The sequence below is a fragment of the Trachymyrmex cornetzi genome, unplaced genomic scaffold, assembly GCF_001594075.2.
Source record: "Trachymyrmex cornetzi isolate Tcor2-1 unplaced genomic scaffold, Tcor1.1 scaffold16, whole genome shotgun sequence".
NCBI lineage: Eukaryota > Metazoa > Arthropoda > Insecta > Hymenoptera > Formicidae > Trachymyrmex > Trachymyrmex cornetzi.
This window is the reverse complement of record NW_017296201.1, coordinates 2,646,139-2,667,805: the sequence shown is the minus strand read 5'-3', so window position 1 is coordinate 2,667,805 and position 21,667 is coordinate 2,646,139. Positions and strand designations below refer to the sequence as shown.

Sequence of the window (21,667 nt, the reverse complement as noted above, 5' to 3'; positions counted from 1 at the left end):
CAACCAATAGGAAAGATTAATCCAACCCAGGTTGGTGCAAACCCAATCGGGCCGAAAACGCTAATAAATTCAAGGTCTTGTAATATTTTTATACGGATTATCCGGTAAATATTCCTGAGATCTAAGATTTTTGTCTCAAAATGATTTCAGAAATCTATCTTAAGGGGATGCTGGAGTGACGATCGAAGTTAATCAAGGTCGATAGTACAGACTGAGCGTGTGACGTCAACCAATAGGAAAGATTAATCCAACCCAGGTTGGTGCAAATCCGATCGGGCCGAAAACGCTAATAAATTCAAGGTCTTGAAATATTTTTATACGGGTTATCCGGTAAATATTCCTGAGATCTAAGATTTTTGTCTCAAAATGATTTCAGAAATCTATCTTAAGGGGATGCTGGAGTGACGGTCGAAGTTAATCAAGGTCGATAGTACAGACTTTTTTAAATTCCAAATTCGACAATAGTGACATCTTTCATTCATTTCTTATAATTATTATATATCGTTGTGTCTCGCTCAAACGCATTCATCTGTCCTTATCTAACATATTGCAACGCCATCTCTTAGAAAGAGATCAACTAAGATAATTCTCGGTGTCATGGCTTCACGTCAACTTTATTCGTAGCATACGAACGAAATTTTTGTCGACTCTTTCCTCTTATACTAAAGCCCTAGCTCATTTTTACAGGCACAGTATTGTTTTTCGAGATTTCCTGTAGGCTGCAAGCTACTTATTTTAAACGAGTAAAATCTGAAATTCTTGTATGCAGCACATATATTGTGATGTGTCGACTACAGAGGCCGATAACAAAACTGTAAGTCTTAAATTTTCTTTCATTTTTCGTATTAAATTGTAGTTTGCAGCCTGTGTTGTTGTCGATACTTTAATTGTGGAGAAGGACTTTTCAATCCACAAGTGCAATTAAGAGAAACGAGTCGAGGAAAATTAATCATACTTTATTGGTAAAATAGGGCACTCCAGCATCCCCTTAAGCGTAGTTACGATCTTTATCAGACACCCTGTATATTATTTAAATGTGAATAGATACTTTTAGTTTTATTATATAGAATCATTTATATTATATAAGAAATAACTTATCCGGGTAGCTAAATTTATCAGCATAAGAAAGAAAACAAATGCTTGACACCAGTTTTCCTTCAATCGCCATCATGTTTCTGTTACTAATATAGTAATTTTGTTTAAGACAACTTCGAAGAATTATACGGACAACGGTTGTTAGCGCAAATAAACAAAAATTTTGTAACATACTTAATTGTTGTAAGTTATCACAATTTATTAAACTTCGACGGAATCGCTGTTTTAGCGTCTTGTACATACAATTTACAACACATATATATATATATATATATATATACGTACTAAGTCCGCTTTCAACATTCGCAACCCATATATGTTTCTGAATATCATTTGCTAATTTACGTGTAACGTATATATCATAGAAAGATCAATTAACGTTTGAATATACTTATTTTAATATCATTAGTTATCACACCGTCACTTTAACAAGTCTTATAAAATTGTATAATTTCGGCTGAATATCTCGAGTGTATGAACGACGTTCGCAACTGCATCTCGAAACGACGTTGGGCAAACAGTAAAATTTTTTTGTATATTACTTAGTTTTGAATAATTGTCTATTAACGTATGAAGTGTGTCATAAAAATTGAACCAATTTTCATAAGTATCATAACTTCCATAAAAAATGAGAGATAGGATCAATGACGTCTAGAGAGTAATTAGATCTTACTATCTTAATATTTATCTCTTAGATAATTAGACATGTCATAGATATCGATTAGACGTTTAGAACATGTCTAATTTTCTAGGAGAGAAATAGACGTCGAACCGACGTCGATTAGATATTTATCGAAGTAATTTAAGTAAGTACCACCGAAAAAGTTTTTCATTATACAGATATCAAATTTGGAGCAATACTATTCTTGGTTCCTCGCAAAATATGTTATCATAGGATGTTTTCTATTTGATGACATAAATGTTTCATATCAACTTGTGTCATTAAAAGTACACTTAAGCGCGTTAAGTAATTTTAATTGTGCTACCTATATATCTGAAGATATCAATAAACGTGCAAAAAAATATATAAGGAAAAAACAGATGGAGACAAAAAAATTCAAATTTCAAATGCTTAATGTAACAGCAAGACTTAGATTATATGATGACAGACAAACCACAGAAAGTTTTAAAATTAAGTCAATCTCAATTTGATTCATCTGCAGATTCATCTGCAGTCTATAAAAAAAACAACAATCCCAGATGAAATTCATTAAAAAAAGAAAAAAGGTATTTATATTTTAATAAAAAATTGTATTAAAAATAATAGATTTGTCACTTTCTTAGTCGAACATATTTGCGATGGCCAGAAGCGTTCCCTCTATTAGAAGATTAAGAAGCAGAAACGGTTGCAAGAGCATTTTTCAAAGGATGGATTCACCGTTTCTCAAAATGCATCTTCTCAGAATGGATCATTACCGACCAGAGACGTCAATTCAGTTCCAGAGACGATCAATCGATGAATTAAAAAACTCGTCCATATTAAAGTTTTCAGATACTCTCAGCCACATCGATGGTATTGAAGGACGGACGTATGAGGCCAAGAGGTATGGAATGTTTATATACGTATAATGCGTATAATGTCCTGAAGGTGAGTACCATCATAATATAAATACAATAAATATACATATTAGCTGCGTTCAATATACTCAACAGTTTTGCAACTGTTTTATGATTCGTCGCGCTGATTATACTTTTAGAATTCAGGGCTCGACACGAAATGCACATTTCGGCCGATTTTCGAAATTTGCACAAGATTTTGGAGATTTATGGGATATGCCAAGTTGCTTTGGTACGGTTGATGGAAAGCGCCTACATAGTCATACAAGCGCCTTACAATAGTGGTACCAATTTTTTCAATTACAAAAAAACATTTACGGAGCAAGTTTACATGAACATAACGCACGACTCATTGAAGTACTCAATAAGTTGAGACAGCATAAATAAAAACTACAGCCTGAGAAATGCAAATTTCTCAGAAAAGAGGTCATTTACCTCGGATATAACAACTGATGACGGGATCAAACCGGATTCGACTAAGCTAAACGCGATAACCGAATTTCTTATTCTAGTAAAAATAAAAGAAATACAAGCGTTCATTGGATTAGCATAGGATATTACAGGAAATTTATTGAAAATTTCTCTAAAATCGCCAAACTTCTAACTCAATTGACAAAGAAAGGAGAACCGTTCGTATGGACAGTCGAACAACAAAATGCTTTTGAATTATTAAAAAATAAATTGATTACCGTACCCGTTCTCCAATATCCAGACTTCACACGAGAATTTCTTGTGACTACCGACGCATCTGATTACGCGATCGGGGCCATACTCTCTCGAGGAATTTTGGGTCACGACAGACCAATAGCTTACGCTAGTCGCGTAATATCAAAAGCGGAACGTAATTATAATACAACGGAAAATGAGTTATTAGCCATCGTATGGGCAGTTAAGCATCACCGACTTTATTTATATGGTACAAAATTTAAAATAGTAACTGACCATAAACCCTTGGTATGGTTATTTAATGTAACTGACCCTGGATCGAGATTAATTCGGTGGAGACTCAAATTAGAGGAATACGATTACGAGATTATTCATCGTGCAGGCAAAATGCACATGAATGCCGACGCATTAAGCCGATGCGTAAATATCATTACATCACCCGAAGATGTGACAGCCGAAGATACACTCAAAGGAAATAGCGATAAAACAAATGAGTATAACGACGCCGATAAACAACGAATTCTATATGAATATCACGATTCATCTTTAGGAGGACATCAAAAAGAACTATTAAACGAATTCGATTGAAACACAATTGGCTGGGATTAACTAGAGATGTAGAAAATTACATCGCGAAATGTGAATTATGCCAGAAAAACAAATTAAAAGGAAGAACTAAGGCGCCCATGGAAATTACAGATACAGCTCAACGACCTTTCGAGAAATGTGCATTAGACATTGTTGGTCTATTAACAATAAGCAATCATGGAAATAAATATATATTAACTTTCCAAGATATAATCTTATTAAATTTAGTAAAGCCATACCTATGCCAAATCAAGAGGCCGCCGAAATAGCAAAACAATTTACACTCAGAATTATTTTCGAAAACGGAATACCTGACAAAGTATTGACCGATCAGGGCACAAACTTTGTAAGCGAAATGTTTAAAAACTATTAAAAATAGATAAAGTACAGACAACGGCGTATCACCCTGAGAGCAACGGTGCATTAGAACGTTCTCACCGTACGCTAGCCGAGGACTTAAGACATTACATTAATACAGATCAAACAGACTGGGACGAATAGGTTCCATATGCCATGTTTGCATATAATACTACGCCGCACACAACGACATATACTCCATTTGAACTAGTTTTTGGATATCAAGCAACGTTACCTTCTGCCCTAACAAAATCGCCCAATCCTACGTACTGTTATGACGATTACGCGAAGGAGTTAAAAGAGCGACTACGGGCAACCAACCAAATTGCTAGAGAGCATATTACTAAAGCTAAATTAACCTCCAAGCAACAATATGATAAGGACACTAAAGTTACCTCATTTAAAAAAGGAGATAAGGTATTACTCCACGACGAAACTCTGCGAAGAGGTCGATCGAAAAAATTAGATTCACTATGGACAGGACCGTACGAAATTATTGAAAAATTATCAACTGTCAACTATAAAGTAAAAATAGGGCGAAAAATGAAATGTATATGCATCAATCGCCTAAAAGTATTTATCGAGCACTAACAGAACGAAGGAAATGGAAGAAGAAAAATGCATTACTGTGAGTGCTTATTATGATGAACCGAATATCCACAACATTTTAAAATTCCCTCTAATTTCTCATCCAAAATATGATATACTCAAGGTCATATCATTACCCACTCCCGACCACGATAATGTATTTACTCTGACTGAAGTAGATCAGACTATAATAGCAGTAGATAACGAAAATCAACACTATATGACATTAACACACGACAACTTAAATTTAAGATGTAAACGAATCGATTATACTTATATCTGCGAACACACCAATCCTATATACCACGAAAACACCAATTTATTATGTGAAATTCAAATGTATGTACAAAATTCTAATTCTAAGATACTGTGTAATACACGATACACTAAGTCAAATCACTCCATATGGATAACCCTCGAAAATCAACGAGCGTGGCTATACTCTACCGCTTATGAACAAACAATTACGATAGACTGTAAAAATCGCGAGAAGTATAGAACAAGAATTAAAAGAACAGGACAAATTGCGCTATATGGAGAATGTAAATTAATAACGGCGGATATGATTGTAAAAACCATAGGAACCATCAAAGCCGCACCATTCAAACGCGCTTATCAGAATACAATTTAACTCGTTTGAGAAATCAGTTAGAACATAAGGAGTTAAACCAACCGGAAGTAGTAAAATTAAGGAAAATTATTCGCAACCCGACGGAATTAGTGGACCTAAAAACCAAGCTACAAGACTTAACTACAAAATTTAAAAACGCACAAGATTCATCAATTCTGTCGGAACCTATTGTACATACACTTTCGAGTAGTACTATTATCCTAATTATTGTAATAACTGTAATTATTGTATATATTGTTAAAAAACACCAAAGTCGCGGGACGAATGTAACAAATCCCGCGTAGAAAAAAAAAAGGGAAAAGCGGATATTTTCACAGAAAACGTCAAACCTCCGTTTTCTTTTTTCAACGGGGGAAGGATGTTATGACCCAAGTAGGTCATACCTAAAAGCTGCGTCTGCATCTTTTCTGCAGACCAGTGATCAAACTCATTACAAAATCAAGTCACCTACTTTGGATCATAAAGGAGGTGACATACATTCAGTTAATGCGACTACGCATAAATTCGGCCTAATTAGAAAATATAAAAACCTTACCTTATAAAAAAGGACCATGTGATCCTTTTATTCGCTGAAACAGCCAGTTTGAGCAGCTCGTGGAAATTTATCTTTAAGGTGACGAATATCAGCGTCAGATGAAAATCCAGCCTTATTCGTGTGCCTCTGTTTACCATTGTATCCTTGTTGTTCACCCAATGTTAAACAAGGATAAGGTGATGCGCGCACGGGTTCGCATGCTGCTTCGCGCGCGATTAGTTTGTTATAGCAACGCTCAATCACGTGATCAAACAGCTCTTTATGAGAGTCTTTCTAAACTGACATAATATTGTATTTATAACATATTCATGCAAACAGGTAGTGTAACGAATTGAAATTAAATTTTGTAAAAGATGTATATACTTCTCATAGAATGAATAAATAATATAAAAGTACTTTTAATTTGAAACCATATTTATTAATATGGATATAGGTACTTTTAATTTTTGAAACCATATTTATTAATATGGATTAGGATTATGTCTATAACGCGCACAATGTGTTTTATCACCTGCCACTCAAATGACATTTTAATTAAACACATAGTGCGATATCAATACGATCCACGATTTAAAGTAAAATGTACGCAAAATGGATGTGGTGCAACATATCAGAAATGGAAGTCGTTTCGCCAACATCTTTACAGAAAACATTCAACAACTTTAGAAGCTATTGATGATACAATAAATATAGAAGAACCAGAAGAACAATTCCAATCTGATATTGGTGAAGAAGAATTCCAAAGTCAGTATACTAATAACAATTACTTTATCTGTTTATATAAAATTGATAACCTACAAATTTTATCTTATACTTTGAAAAAACTTAATATCATTCCATTCAATTTTCAGATTTTCAAGAATTATCGCCAATAAGACGTCTTCAATGGCATTCCGCGAAATTCTTAATTACTATTCGTGAAAAGTGTAAGATTTCACAAAGTGCTATGGAACACATTATTGATGGTATTACATCTTTGCTTGAGGTTTATTTATCAATTATAATTGTAAGTTGATTATAAAAGTATTTATGTTCACTCACAAGTATGTTTATAAACTACTGAGAAATAAATCAATAAACGTGTATGTTCAATTAAAAAAAAGAAAGTGTCAACTTTATACTTGTTAAAATAGAATGAATTTTTAAACATTTTATTATATAATACAAATACTTGTGTTTCAATGTTTTAACAACTTATATATTTATAATACATAAAGAAAAAATATATAAAACAAGTAAATATTTTTACAAAAAAATATCAATATCGTTTATTAATTTAAAATAATTCAAATAAGAGAAATAGATTGTTTGAAGTGAATGAATAATTAAAAACAATTGGTATATTGACTGCACAAAAAGATTTAATGTATTATTGGGGTTCTCGTATTTATGGATAGCTACAGCGGGACAACCTTCAAAACGAGATTATCAAAACTTGACAAATAGTATTGTTAAAGCTTTTCCTTCACTAGGCACAAGTGATGGTAATTCCTTAAGTACTATATTTGTATTCTTTTTAATATCCATTTTATATCAGTTATACTTCATATAACGGAAAAAAATTATTTAAAATAATAAAATACAATTATTTTTTTTGTAAATGTTGCTAGTTTATAGTTTTTCTAATATTTTAAATAAAAGTATTTATTCAAAATGAAGCATTAAATTATTAAATAAATCATTAAATTATTAAAATTTTTAATAACTATTTATTTTTCTGTTCAATTATATACATAAAATTAATTGCAAAAATTATATTCTAAATGATTCAAATTATATTATGTATGTGTATTTAAATAAAAGAATTTTTTATATTAAATTATTTTTAATAAATCTTATTAAAATTATTTAAGTAAAACTTTTCTCAATGTTAATTTATGATATCAAATATCTATTTAAACTTAAAGATCATTGTTAGAACTACACTCAGTTCTTGGAACTAAGAAATCACAGGACATTATTGAAAAATATTTCCATATTATCACATAAATAATATAACAATATTATGAAGACCATTTTTGTTGACACTATTAATTTTTCAGATCTCAGTCTGACTTTAATATAAATAATTTATTAAAAGAGTCAGAAAGAAACAGTAAAGAAGGAAATACACCTCATATTTGCCGTCTTTTAAAAACTACTTTGAAAGAACGACGAATCTGGATTGAAAATGATGCTAATTCAATTTGTGAAGTAATGGAAAAATATCCGCAACTAAAGAACATTGATTTGGTAAATTTTTTTGAACATAAATTGTCACATATATGATAATTAATACATGTTATAATTTTTAATTTATAGAATATTATTCTATTTATTATATATTGTAGTTACTTTTTGAACTTTTTAATCTAAAAAACTTAAATCAAGAAAAAATATCAGAAAATATTAATTTAATGTTTCAAAAGTTGGGAAAGTTTATGGCATTAAAGAAAATCATGAAAAATCGAAGGCTTCGATTATTGTAAATCTCTATGATCAGCTATCAAAAAGAAATAAAAAAACTATCAACCCGCTATTTATTGTATAAGAAGTATGTTTCCAGAAAAATTAATTTATGCAACTTAACTGCGTTGTTAACTTCAGATACGAATGTTACATTTATTGTAGGTGCGTTCTTCTACAAAAGCTCTTACTACAGTCAAAGGAGAATCACCGCGGTGCGTCATTTACACTGCCGAAGAGGATATTACAGTCGCAAACATCGTGGCTGATCAAGATGTTAATATAAAAATTGATAATCCTTCAATGGAAAAAGTGATTACTTGTTTGCTAACTGCATACTATGTATGTGGCATACTATATTTCCTAAGCCTTACCGCAACATATTTGAATATTTAGACTACGAATTGATTGAAACTCCAATTCAAAAAAATCAAGTTTTGCTTAAGTTTATACGACAGAAAGATGAAGAAAAAATTCAAACAGGAGATCAGGTCCGATAAAAATTAAAATATTTTTAAATATTGGTAATAAAAGCTATAAAAAGGACAGTCAATTTTTCTCTTAAAAAAGTTTAATAATCAATTAATCAAAAGTTTGTACTTTTTTTTACTTTTGCAGTTCATTAAGACTATAACATTTATAATATAAAATTAAGAAATATTTTTTTATATAAATATATATAAGATACATTTATATTAAAAAATTTTATACATATATATATATATATATATTTAAATTTTTAAGTATAAATGTATCCGCAGAGATAGAAATATCTCACGAAGAGATGACGTTAAGAACGATATACAGTCTTGCTGTCGACTACACTGATTGAAAAGTCTCTTGGCTGCGTTCAGCAGAGAAAACAGCTTTGCAACCGTTTTGTGATTTTTCGCTGAGATAGAACTATTCCTTTAAATCCAAAAGTATAATCAGCGCGTTGTTGAGTATACTGTTGAGTATACTGAACGCAGCCAATATATGTATATTTATTATATTTATATTATGATGGTACTTACCTTCAGGACATTATACGCATCATACGTATATAAACTTTCCATACCTCTTGACCTCATACGTCCGTCCTTCAATATCGTCGATGTGGCTGAGATTGCTGAGAGTATCTGAAAACTTTAATATGGACGAGTTTTTTAATTCATCGATTGATCAATCGCATTGGCTGCGTTCGGGAACGTCGCTCAGATGCCTCCGATGCCTCGGATTCATCATCTGTCCTTGTTTAATATTAGATGTTAAACAAGGACAGATGATGAATCCGAGGCATCGGAGGCATCCGAGCGACGTTTCCGAACGTAGCCATTATGCGCAAATGCAGCTTTTACGGAACAAAATTACATTTGCGCACAATGCGATTGATCAATCGATGAATTAAAAAACTCGGTAAAGGATCTCTAATGGAGGGTGATCACCTCAAAAATCGATGAAATTATACTCATTCGACGCGTTTTTGCATAAAATGAAGAATCTGGCAGAAAAAAGCGTCGATCTTTCGCCTTATTCTGTTCGCGAGGCAGACCACGTGTTATGGCTGTTAAGGCCCGTCTACAATACACGGAGTAAGAAGTAAGAGTAAGAAATTGGCCAATCACAGTCGAATGTGAGAAGAATAATCGACTGTGATTGGTCAATTTCTTACTCTTACTTCTTATTCCGTGTATTGTAGACGACGCCTTATACAATAAGCTTTTTGTTTCCCGTTTCTTGCTGTTTGTCCCTGTTTGTCTCTTGTCTTTTTGATCAAGGAAGCAAAAGACAAACAGTAAGAAACAGGAAACAAAAAGCACATTGTAGAATTAGCCTTAGATTCTTTTAAATAAAACACGAATTAGTAAAATTACCTTTATTTTTTTGTATCAGGCAAGATCCGACGACTCCGACTACTTTTGATCTTCTTCTTCTTATGAGAATGGCTCCGACTCTAACACAGTGTCGATACGGCCAGAATCGAAAATGCCGGTTATGCGGTGAGTAACAAGTCTAAAAGAGTAACAAATTGAATTGCGCGTTTAAAGCCGGTCACACTTTCCAAAAATGATGACGCAATAACACGTCCGAAACCGATCACAGCTCACTTGGAATGCAAAAAAAAATGTACGCGTTCACGAGTGCGAGCTTGCCATTTGATCGCGCGAGCGTAAAGACTACTTTTGATCAACTGAGAGAATGATTCAGTTGATCTTAACAGACTCTCCGTACAGTACTGCCAACTTTCGAAAAAAAAGAAAAGCTAGATGGCGCACTTCAAAAATAGTTAATCAGCTAAATTTTGAAAATTAAAAAATCTAAATTTAAAATACAATTACAATTAGACGTATTTATTTGACAGAGAAATACAAATTACAAATTCTTGCAATAATTCAATTTACATATTTATCTCTAATGCCTCCGACACACCAACGCGATGTTCGTCGCGCGCGAAACGCGATATCTAATGAGTGTACAGCTTTACCGATGTTCTCTTTCTGAAGGTATACTCTCATTGGATATCGCGTGTCGCGCGCGACGAATATCGCGCTGGTGTACCGGAGCCATTATCGATATTCTCATTCTAAAGTATACTATCATTGGATATCGCGTGTCGCGCAACTAACATCGCGCTGATGTGCCGGATAAAGGGGCTCCGCACAATAAAACACAGTGTGTATTCCACAATACATGATTTCTGATAGGTTGAAATTCTTATTCTCTGTTCTCTGTTCCCTGTCCCTTTTATTGTGCGGAGCCCCTAAAGCGGAGAGCACAGACTCTTGCATAACACGTAATGCATAAGAATATGTACCAATCGAAGTTCTCCGTTTCTTTCCCTTCCATGTAATAGAGAACTCTGGTTGGTTCAATTTCTTATGCCTCATGTGTTATGCAAGAGTCTGTGCTCCCCGCTTAAGGGTGCGCTCGAGTTAAGCCCATGACATATACAAGAACGTAAGGCCGCAACACGCAAGCAGTAAATGAATTGACCAATCACAGTAGAGACCGTAAGGCCAGTAGCGAATCCAATATAAAGCCGGGAGCACATAGAAAAACGTAAAGCCGTAAGGCGTAATCAGTAAGGAAATCGTACCATTGGATTCGCTACTGACCTTACGGTCTCTACTGTGATTGGCCAATTCACTTACTGCTTGCGTGCTACGGCCTTACGTTCTTGTATGTGTCATGGGCTTTACGATTTCCTTACTGATTACGTCTTACGGACTTACGTTTTTCTAGAAATGCTTTGAAGCATTCGTAGCGGCAACTCGACTGCACCTCAAATAATACTAAGTACAACTGAAAGAAAGGGGTGTATGGGAAATAAGTGTAAAATATATATAAAATTTGTTTGTATCATAAAATTCTGTTCTTTATTGTCCCATTGCAGAAGGTAAGCAAAAATTTTCCATTTCGAAAATAAATCATTAAAGAATTGATAGGCCCATAACAGGGATAAAAATATAGCAAAGTATAACTCGAATATTTTTAATTTAACTCGTATCAGGTTGGAAATGTTGTCGTGCAACGGCACCTAATACAATTTCTGCACTGTACACATCTGTAAAATTTTAAATGAAAAAAATTACGTGTAAGAAGATACATTTCTATTATCTACATAATAATACACACGCGCGCGCGCGCGCGCACGCACGCACGCACGCACGCACACACGCACGCACGCACGCGCGCACACACACACACACACACACACACACACACACCTACTCCATTTAATTTCCACTCTTTCTTTATAATCAATTTTCTTATATAAAAAATAAGATAATAAAACATTAAAAGCTCATTTGTGACTACTTACTAATATTTGCACGTAAAACATCGGAAAGAAGATGGAGGTCATTGTCATGGGTCACAATAATATAATTTAATTTCCCAGCATTTATTTCTTGTATCTGAACAATTGGTCTACGTGTTTTTTCCATTGTACCTCCTGCACTTTCTATTATTTCCGCAATTGCCGAGGGTGACGGTATTACACTTGGTGTGACATAAAATATTTTACCCTGTTTAAATGAAAAAGTGAACTTTTTAAAAAAATGATCTTTCCAACTGTTTAAAATGTCTATACTGTTTATTATACAAAAATCGTATTATACGTTAATAAAGGAATTTAATCCCATTACCTTAAGTACAGTCCCTCGATTGGGGCTCGCTAAAGTTTTTTCGATATTGCAATTGAAGTTTTTCTCAAATTCCGGATCACCAAGCATATATGTGCTTTCATCCACAAAGGTGTTTTTTGCGGAGCAATCGAGTAACCATTGAAGACTGACGATATATTTACAACGTGATAAACAACATAATAACTTTACTGTTCGTAATGGTGCTGACATTACGAGATGAGTAGCATCTCGCCAGCTGGCAGCTAAAGCTCCTCCTAGTTCTCGAATTCTCTAGAAATTACATAAAATTTATTCAGAAAATTGCAACAGCAAAACTTAGTAATAATATTACAATTAATAAATTTTTGTAATGAACAAATATAAGGTTAGTACCTCTTGATTTGTGTATGTGTGTGACAGCAAATATTGGAAAAATATGGATAAAAACTGAATAAGTACAAAAAAAAGAGAGGACAAAGAAAATTAGTAGAATATGAAAGATTTTTTTACATGCGATGACAACGCAAAAGGACGAGGGAACGAGGCAATATAGAAATAGTAGTGTAAGTTTAGTAGCAACACATAAAGAAATAAGTTAATACGAAATAAAAAATTAATTTATTAATTAAGACGACTATTTTTTTACAATTTCGGATATCCTGAAAAGCCAAGTAAATGGTATTTATTATAATACCTTGGCATGATTTTTAGGATTTATACCAGAAAATAGTATTTTTGGTTGTTTATCAGGTGGCGGAGGATCAGGATTGCTAATGACAATCGGTTCATCTAAACCCAGAAGATGTGGGTCTTTATTCAATAGTGGGCCATCCAGACGTGGCTTCTTGTATTTTCTTATCGAATTTGGACCCTGACCAACCTGTTGTACTTTGTCATACGATTCTTGTGTAATATTTATTGGCATTTTCCAAGCAGCTAGAATTAAATAGAAAATTTGATAGTTTCATATATAATAACAGATTCAAATATATAATTTTTATAAATATCTATAGAATAACAAAAAAATTTGACCAAAATTTTATGTATATCAAATTATTATCCATGTTGCAAACTGACATTATTTATCGTTATTTTGGTATTAAAATGACATTAAAAACATCATTTTGACATCAAAATGACAATAAATAATACCAATTTTCTACTTGGGTGTGGTAATATATGTATATTTAAAGAAAATAAATTCTAAAAAGTGTTAGTTACATCTTATTAAATATCAAGAGATATCACTAAGTTGAACTGAAAACCACTCTACTAACTGCCTGGGAGAATTTTTCTGTGGAAAGATCATCATTGATTCTCGAAACACCTTAAAGTATCAAGGATAAAGATGATTATTTTAAGTGTCAATTATTATTTTTAGTATTTAATAAGATATAATTAACACTCCAGAGTTTATTTTTTTTTTAGATGTACGTTATTAATAAACACAAAACTTTGTAGCCAAACTTTCTTGTCATTTTGTAATAAGTAAATGTTATACCCATAAGATGAGGCACTAGTGAATAATCTAGTCTGAAAGGATTACTCAGACTAAACTGTTGATACTTTGGACCCTCAAGTTGATGCAAAGCATTCATCTGCCCGCATAGTAAATCTGTCAACCATTGTACATTTACAACATTGGTTTGCCATTCACGTGCCTTTTTATATTTCAGTCCATCTGGTCTAAAAAGTTTATTTCAGAATATAATTATTTCGGAATATAATTATTGTAAGAATATTAAAAATGTTAATTAATATAAGAAATATAAAATATTATAAAAGAATAAAAGTTGAACTATCAATTAATAGAACGATTACGCATTTAATATGAACAATTAATAAAGTTATTAAATATAATAAGGTTATTAAATTATAATAAGGAAAAAACACAAGATCAGTACCTTCTACAAACAAGAAGAGTATTATGTCTGGAAAAGTAATTCGTATACTTCGCACCCAAAGCTTCTAACATATATTTGACTTTTGCTCGTTCCTCTCCCTCAAAGCCAGAAAATGATATAATTTGCTTGCCACATGGAAGTTCAGTTAAGCTAAATGGCGTCGGAAAATGAAGAACATGCCAAGGTGGGAGTACTTGTTGTTTACTGACAACATCAGAAAGCCAATGTGCACTGACGCAACGTTTCCCTTCGCGCAACGCTTGCACTACAGTCGGATGTTTCTGCGTGATGGCAAGCACATGCGTTGCTCGAGTACAATATTGTGACTCTACTTCGCCACCATGCCTCTCAATAACTTGTTTCCAGACTGATACTTCATTAGGACGCTGCACATCATATTCAACAATGACAAAGATACATCCTAACAAGAATAGCTCTAGGGGCACTAAAAATACATATATTTTTGTTATTGATTACAATAACAATGTATATCATAAAAAAATAAAATAGCTTATTAAATTGTTATATTACTCTAGTATTGTATAAAATTTATTCATAATAATAATATTAATAGAACGATAAAATAACAAAAAATAAAAACGTACATTTCAAATTTGGATTGTGACCATAAAACTGAGCCTTAGGTTGTGGCACAACTGGAGCATATTGCATTTTTATAGGTGCACCTGATGGTGCGCCATTTGTTATATTCCCCAGAGTTCTTCTTTGATAAGCGGCTAGAAGCTGCGGATCCTGTGAAGGTGGGGGTGGAGGTCGGTGCTGCGCAGTCATTAATCTCAATTGACCAGCTGCACTACCCTCGGCAGCACCACCTTGTAATCTGTTAGTCAGCATATTTGCCAGCGCAGTTTTTGTTTTAGCATTCACAACAAGCTGCTGATCCGGTGGTATTTGCGCATTATTAGGCAGAGACGCTAACGGCGGTTCTTGCTGCGCACCTTGTTGTTGCTGTTGTTGTAAATGCTGCAACTGCTGCAGTCTAACCATTTGTTGCTGCTTCTGTAACTGCAGTTGTGCTAATTGTTGAGGAGTGAGCTGTCCTTGTTGGAATGGTTGGCCTGTTTGTGATGCCTGCGGACCTTGAACGGCCTGACCAGCTGATACGATGACTTGATTAGAAGAGTTTATCGGAGTTAATGCTGGTGGCTGTACTCCGGGATGTACAGGTTTTTGTCCTGGAGTTTGTGTGAGTTGCGGTCCCATCATCTGTGGTCGAGCTTGCTGAACCCACTGTAAACTGCCCGGCTGTACTGGTTTACCAGGACTCCTTATAACAGCGATGTGTGAACCTTGCTGTGCCTGACGATTCTGCATCTGCCTTTGTAATATCAGGCTGCTTCGATGCTTTTGAATCTTCTGAATGAATTGAGCCCTCTGTTGGGGATCCATCTGCTGCAGCTGCTGATGTGTTTGTGCGTCCAAATGAATTAATTGTCTGGGAGGTTGAGGCGGTTGTTGATTCCATTGTCCTCCAGACCTTTGAGCACCAATCTGTTGCTGTTGCTGTTGCCTTTGTAGCTGTAAGTGATATTGCTGTTGTTGCCACTGTGAATCCCGTTGAACAATAAATCCTTGCTGATTTGGTCCAATTAACTGCTGATTCTGCGGCTGTTGTTGTAATTGACCGTCCCTTATAACAAATTGTTGGGAGTTCTGAGGAGCAGATTGCTGCAATTGTTGTGAAATCTGCTGTATCTTCTGTTGCTGCTGTTGCTGCTGTTGCAGTAAAAGAAGTTGCCTTTGCTCGGAAGTAAGTTGCTGCGATGGGGTCTGTTGTTGGGTCAATTGATGTTGACCTGCTATTTGTTGCTGTTGAGAAGGTAATTGCTGCTGCTGTTGCATCACTATTTGCTGTTGTTGCTGCTGTTGTTGAGTTGTTAATTGCACTTGCTGTTGCTGTTGTTGTGTCAAATGTGGCTGCTGAGTCTGTAATTGTTGTTGTTGAATAATTTGGTGTTGATTTAATTGCTTTTGTTGCGATGTCAATAATTGCTGTGGCTGCGCATTTAGCTGATGTTGAGATAATTGCGAATTTATTGGTTGTTGCTGTTGTTGAGGCATTATTGATTGTTGTTGCCCTACTAATTGTTGTTGCTGTAACTGAGACGACTGCTGCTGATTCAAAAGTTGTTGTTGGTTGTATGATGGCTGCTGCAACTGTTGTTGATGTTGCGTGAGTTGTTGCTGCGTTAATTGCTGTTGCGATGTTAATTGTTGCTGCTGTATCAATTGATGTTGCATATTTATTTGCTGTTGTTGTGGAGACAGTTCTTGCTGCTGCATTTGTGACGGTACAGCTTTTATTTGCTGAGAAATATTATTTTGCTGAGATGTCTGTGGAAGCCAATTTGTTTGATTAATAACATCCTGGTCAGAGACTGATGAAGCAACTGTGGAAGTGCTCAAACTGGTCGAGGAAACTGATCGTGGAAGATGCTGTTGCGGCTGCACGTTCACAGTATTTTGTCCATTTGTCGAATAAGGAACAGTTGCTGTACTGGTTGCACCAAGGCTATGCGAAGCACTTGAAGACACCGGTGGACTTGGCTGATTCCATGGCATACGTTGCTTGAGTTGTTCCAACATGGCCTTTGTCCTATCTTGCTCCTCTTGCGCAACATTATTATCCATATCTTCATCCATAAATCCAGTAATCATCGCTGTCGAGCTATTTGGAGACACCAGCAATCTAGGATGATACTCCACTTCGCTAACAAGAGTACCTTTCTTACAACATTCCGTTATCCAATCAGGCGTTACAATGAGTATATGGTGTCTTGTAGCAGTTTCATACTTTATACCGCTTGCTTTACCCGTAATCAGATGAGTGCAATATTTATCCAAGCGTAGCTGACATTTGCCACCTTGGAGTATTATCATTGCCCATAGAGACTTGCTGTCTGCTCGACTTACCTGGGATAGGCAGACATTTATATTCGAAAACAACTGGTTCTCTTCTGGTGAGAAATATTGCGTTCTATTTAAATAAAGTTGTTAAGAAAATATAAATTATGCCCTAAATTTAATAAATGTTTAATAATCTAATTCAATGTGTTCTGTAAATGTAAACTTTTTAACATTTAAGTTGCTCACATATTTGTTACGTTATTTCTCAAGAATTTATTAAAAATTGCTTAATTTGTTATCTTTAAAATATGTCTATTTGTAACAAGTATTTGTAATAAATAACAATATTAAAATAACAATCTTTTGCAAAAGGATACGGCAAAAGCTTGTTGCATTTAACAGAAAATAAAATCCAATTTTGTGTAACTGCTGGTATCTCATATAGATCCTTCGCTGCAGAAATGTCATTTTCTAATGCTTCATTGCCTGCTATCAGATGTGTAACATAATCACTAAAATAATTAGACCTCTCAGCCCCACCTTCTTGCAATAAATTCAAAATCTGTAAAAGTATTGCCTATGATTAACAAACAGTAACATTTTCTAATAGTCAGGCATGTATAAATCTGAAATTTTTCAATACTATTGTCATTCCAAATATTAAGAAATAAGTTGCAGAAAAGAGAAATAGTCCAGCGACAGGACGACATTAATGTGAAGTGGTGTTCCAAATTATAACCTTCGTTGACAATCGAAGAACATCGGTTTCATAGCGGAAAAAAGAACAGCATAGCTTTCACAAATGTCACGCAGTCAGCTGCGATAGCAGCGAATCTCACGGCTGTTCCATTCGTCGGGTGTTGGAGCATCGACGGGACAAAAACGCGGGAAAGAAACGGAAATTATAACGTACCTTCGGATCGCCCGCACCGCTGACGTAGTATTTCACATTGGCGAAGAGAGCACTGTCGAGCTTTAAGTCCTCGAGACCAGCCCTTATGTCACCCATCCTGTCGAAACTGTTCCCGGTAGACTCACGTCTTCGACATCACAATAGCGGCGCGTACCGCGCGAAATCGTGGACAGAGATATTATGACTCCGCAGTATTCGATAACAAAAATCCGTTGCGACGCGTTTGTTATTATTATGATTGCAGGTTATGTGCGGACTCTGCGTAGTGCTACGCTTGATCCGCGCGGCGCATACCACAGCTCGTAGAGGTAGATGTCGCATTATGGCGCATGATTCGAACACAGAATTCTTGGGCTACGTTCCAAAACTTCCTCTCCGAGGAAGATTTTATTCTATATGCTATAGTATATACGTTACATGTATTATATATTTCGAGTAAAATTTTTCTTAGAGAGAAAGCTTTGGAACGTAGCTTTAGAGCGACTATCACCAACGCCGATTAACTTAATCGACAATTAACTCAACCAGCAGAATTACTATTATAGATAGGAGATTTTCATTACTTTTATCACAGTTAAGTATAGGAACGTAGAGATAGAAGTATATCACGAAAAGATGAGATTAAGAACGATACACAGATTGTTGTTAACTATACACTACTGATTGAGTTAATCGTCGATTAAGTTAATCGGATTTGGTAACAGTCACCTTTAGTTACGTAACATTTTCTCGAAAAACTAGACTGGAAAATGTTAGTACTAACAAAAACTCCTAGGCAACATGATTTTATGTAATTTGTATGGATTAGTAACACTGTTGAAGTAGTAAGTCCATAAATTCGTCCATAAGTCCATATCACAAACTTATGGGCTTACTACTTCAACAAGCAGTGTTACTAATCGTACAAATTAAAATCGTATTGCCCAAGGGTTTTTGTTAGTGCTAACATTTTCCAGTCTAGTTTCTCGAGAAAATGTCATGTAACCTGAATTTGTATTAATTTGCAATTCTTTAATTGTATTATTTTTAAATGAATTTTCAATAAATTAACATATTTATGATTTATTTTTTAATGAAATATATTTGTCACATTTATACAACTCTGATACATTTAAAAGGAGATAGGATACATTTAGACTGCGTTCCGTTGCATGTATAATGCCCATGAGGTATTATTTTATTCTTGTTGTTTACAGAATGTCAAACAAGGATAAAATGATTCTGCAACGAAACGCTGCCTATAATCTTAGGATGCCGCCCCATAGAGCGGAAATTGACAACGGAGCGGAATTCGCGGAATCAACACGATAATTAAAATACTATTTTTATTATTACAAGTATTGTAAATCAATAATAAGATTTTTTTATTCGGACCGACAAGAATTGAACACTAAGTATAAGTGTATTCAGGCGTATGACGGTCAAAGCTAGATCTTTTTTGCCTAAAATAATTCATAGTGAATTATTTTAGGCAAAAAAGATCTAGCTTTGACCGTCATACGCCTGAATACGCTTATACTTAGTGTTTATTGTAAATAACATAAGAAGTATGATTTTATATTATTCCGCGTGTTCTCTCCGCTTCCGCTAATTCCGCTCAATGGGACATAAAAAATTTAGGAAAAGCGTAAAAAAGAAAACGGAGTGGCTGTGTTCGTCGTGTTGATTCCGCGAGTTCCGTTCCGTTGCCAACTTCCGCTCTATGGGACGGCATTCTTACATTAATCTCTTACATTTTCTCGTTTTCATTAAAATATATATAAATCTTAATGGTTCTCTTTTTCTTACTTTTTCTTAAATTTTCACTTATAAAGAAATCTAGGAATCTAAAAATATTAATTTTTGAGCTTCATGTATCATATATTTAATTAAAACATGCATACTGGAAGGGTCATAGATGACTGTCGATGCGCTATCTATCTGACAAGAAAACAACATCTATCAGACAAGGACGGATAGATATTAGAAACACTTTTATTACATTGATTATATACGGCATGGCCTTTCCAATATGTCTGTTCTTTAAGTTCTGTCATTCTATTCTTTCTAAGTGCAGCTTTTTGGAAGTTGAGCCCGAAAGTACTTAAATTGGAGATCATTATACGACTCCTATAAATATTACAGGTACATCTATAAATATTACATCAATATACATTTAATCAAATTAATATTGAGTTTAGTTATATATTTAATTACATATGAATCAAAACTAATGAGAATAAAAATTATTAATTGTTATTAATTATAAGTATTTGCGATAAAATTACTTAACCAAGAAAAAAAAAGAAGAAAAGAAGAAAAGAAGAAAAGGAGAAAGCTGAAGAAAGCAAGAGAACTCGTTTTATATGCGAGCTAACATCTGCGCGATACAAGTAATAAATTACACAGGATCACCATTACACGGATCCATCGAGTTGGACATCTATCATAGATATTAAAAATTAAATTAGACGAAATGGATTAAAAATAGGAAAGGAGGAGAAACATCAATAACACTTTGCGAGATCGGACTATATTAAAGTCTCGCTACAGCTAGTTGTACTGTCGGAATCTGACTGTGTTCGGGCAAGGATCGCGTTCGCAAAAAGCTGCACTACCACTGGATCCAGCCAGTGGATTGCATTCATCGGAGCGTATCGTGTTCCCGAGGTTATCTGGAATCTTGTTAAATTAGGAACCCGAATTGGCATTATCGTTATTCTTCCAACGTTCATCGAGCTCTTTTGCCAGCAGAGCGAGCTCCCAATCGTTGCAGCCGTCTTCTTCCTCGTCGCCCTCCTCATCGCTATCGGGGTAATATATCGGGTAATGCGTATCAAGGTCTTCATCTGATCCGCTGTCACTTGATTCAAGATCTATCACCACGTCCTTCTGCGACAGTTTCTGGGGTACTATTGAGTTTGGTAACTCCTGCAGTTCCAAAGTTTCTCTTTCCGAATGTTCCTCCCACGATCGCCTGCTGCGTGAACCGACGGACGAGGACGAGTGTCCATCGCGAGACCGCATAGATCCAAGGACGGTGTCCACAGAGCTATCACGCATGAAAGGATGATCCTCACGATCGTGATCGAGGCCCTCCTCCATGGAAGCGTATTGGTCGGTGCTATCCCCACTGGAATCATCTGCTCTTCGCAGTTTTCTTCGCTTCAGTTGCTGATTGTGTGACTGTAGCTGCGATGTAAATTTGTTACGCTCACGTATTTCCCGCTCTAGCGACTTGAAGTTATTCTGTATGTCCACCTGCAACGTCAAAAGTGGTGATATGATTAATCAAAAAAAATTTTGTATTCAAAAGAAGACTATTCCGCAACATTTGTTTAGAATTTATCATCTGGATTTAAACTTTTATCATCCACATATGCGTAATAGATACAATAAAGCGAAAAATACATATATCCATAAAGTTCTTAA

At 34.6% G+C, this 21,667-nt stretch overlaps 2 protein-coding genes across 3 annotated transcripts in view; both read right to left on the bottom strand.

Moving 5' to 3' along the window:
- Positions 1-11,803: 11,803 nt before the first annotated feature.
- On the bottom strand, positions 11,804-18,500 carry Ptip (PAX transcription activation domain interacting protein). Of its 2 annotated transcripts, none has more exons than XM_018504097.1 (9): positions 18,257-18,500; positions 17,721-17,905; positions 15,081-17,473; positions 14,476-14,920; positions 14,073-14,257; positions 13,266-13,507; positions 12,593-12,862; positions 12,268-12,472; positions 11,804-12,009 (listed from the first exon to the last, which is right to left on the bottom strand). In XM_018504097.1, exons 1-9 carry the CDS (start codon positions 18,350-18,352, stop codon positions 11,942-11,944), a joined length of 4,089 nt encoding a protein of 1,362 aa, XP_018359599.1. In that variant the 5' UTR covers positions 18,353-18,500; the 3' UTR covers positions 11,804-11,941. The 2 variants fall into 2 exon arrangements, with proteins under 2 accessions (XP_018359599.1, XP_018359601.1); XM_018504099.1 differs by having other exon boundaries at positions 17,987-18,321.
- Positions 18,501-20,623: 2,123 nt separating this feature from the next.
- Positions 20,624-21,667, bottom strand: part of LOC108758931 (potassium voltage-gated channel subfamily H member 7) — a 28,191-nt gene continuing 27,147 nt past the window's right edge. Inside the window, exon 7 of the mRNA XM_018504174.1 lies at positions 20,624-21,496. Coding sequence (XP_018359676.1) covers positions 20,927-21,496 — 570 coding nt within the window. The 3' untranslated portion in view covers positions 20,624-20,926. The remainder of the gene's footprint in view (positions 21,497-21,667) is intronic.

Excerpts from the sequence above, each read along its gene's own strand:
- Ptip (XM_018504097.1), bottom strand. The coding sequence starts at position 18,352 with ATGGGTGACATAAGGGCTGGTCTCGAGGACTTAAAGCTCGACAGTGCT. Across the intron at positions 17,474-17,720 it reads AAATGCAACAAGCTTTTGCC|AACGCAATATTTCTCACCAG; the intron begins GTATCCTTTTGC and ends TTATTTAAATAG. Across the intron at positions 14,921-15,080 it reads TCACAATCCAAATTTGAAAT|TGCCCCTAGAGCTATTCTTG; the intron begins GTACGTTTTTAT and ends ATGTATTTTTAG.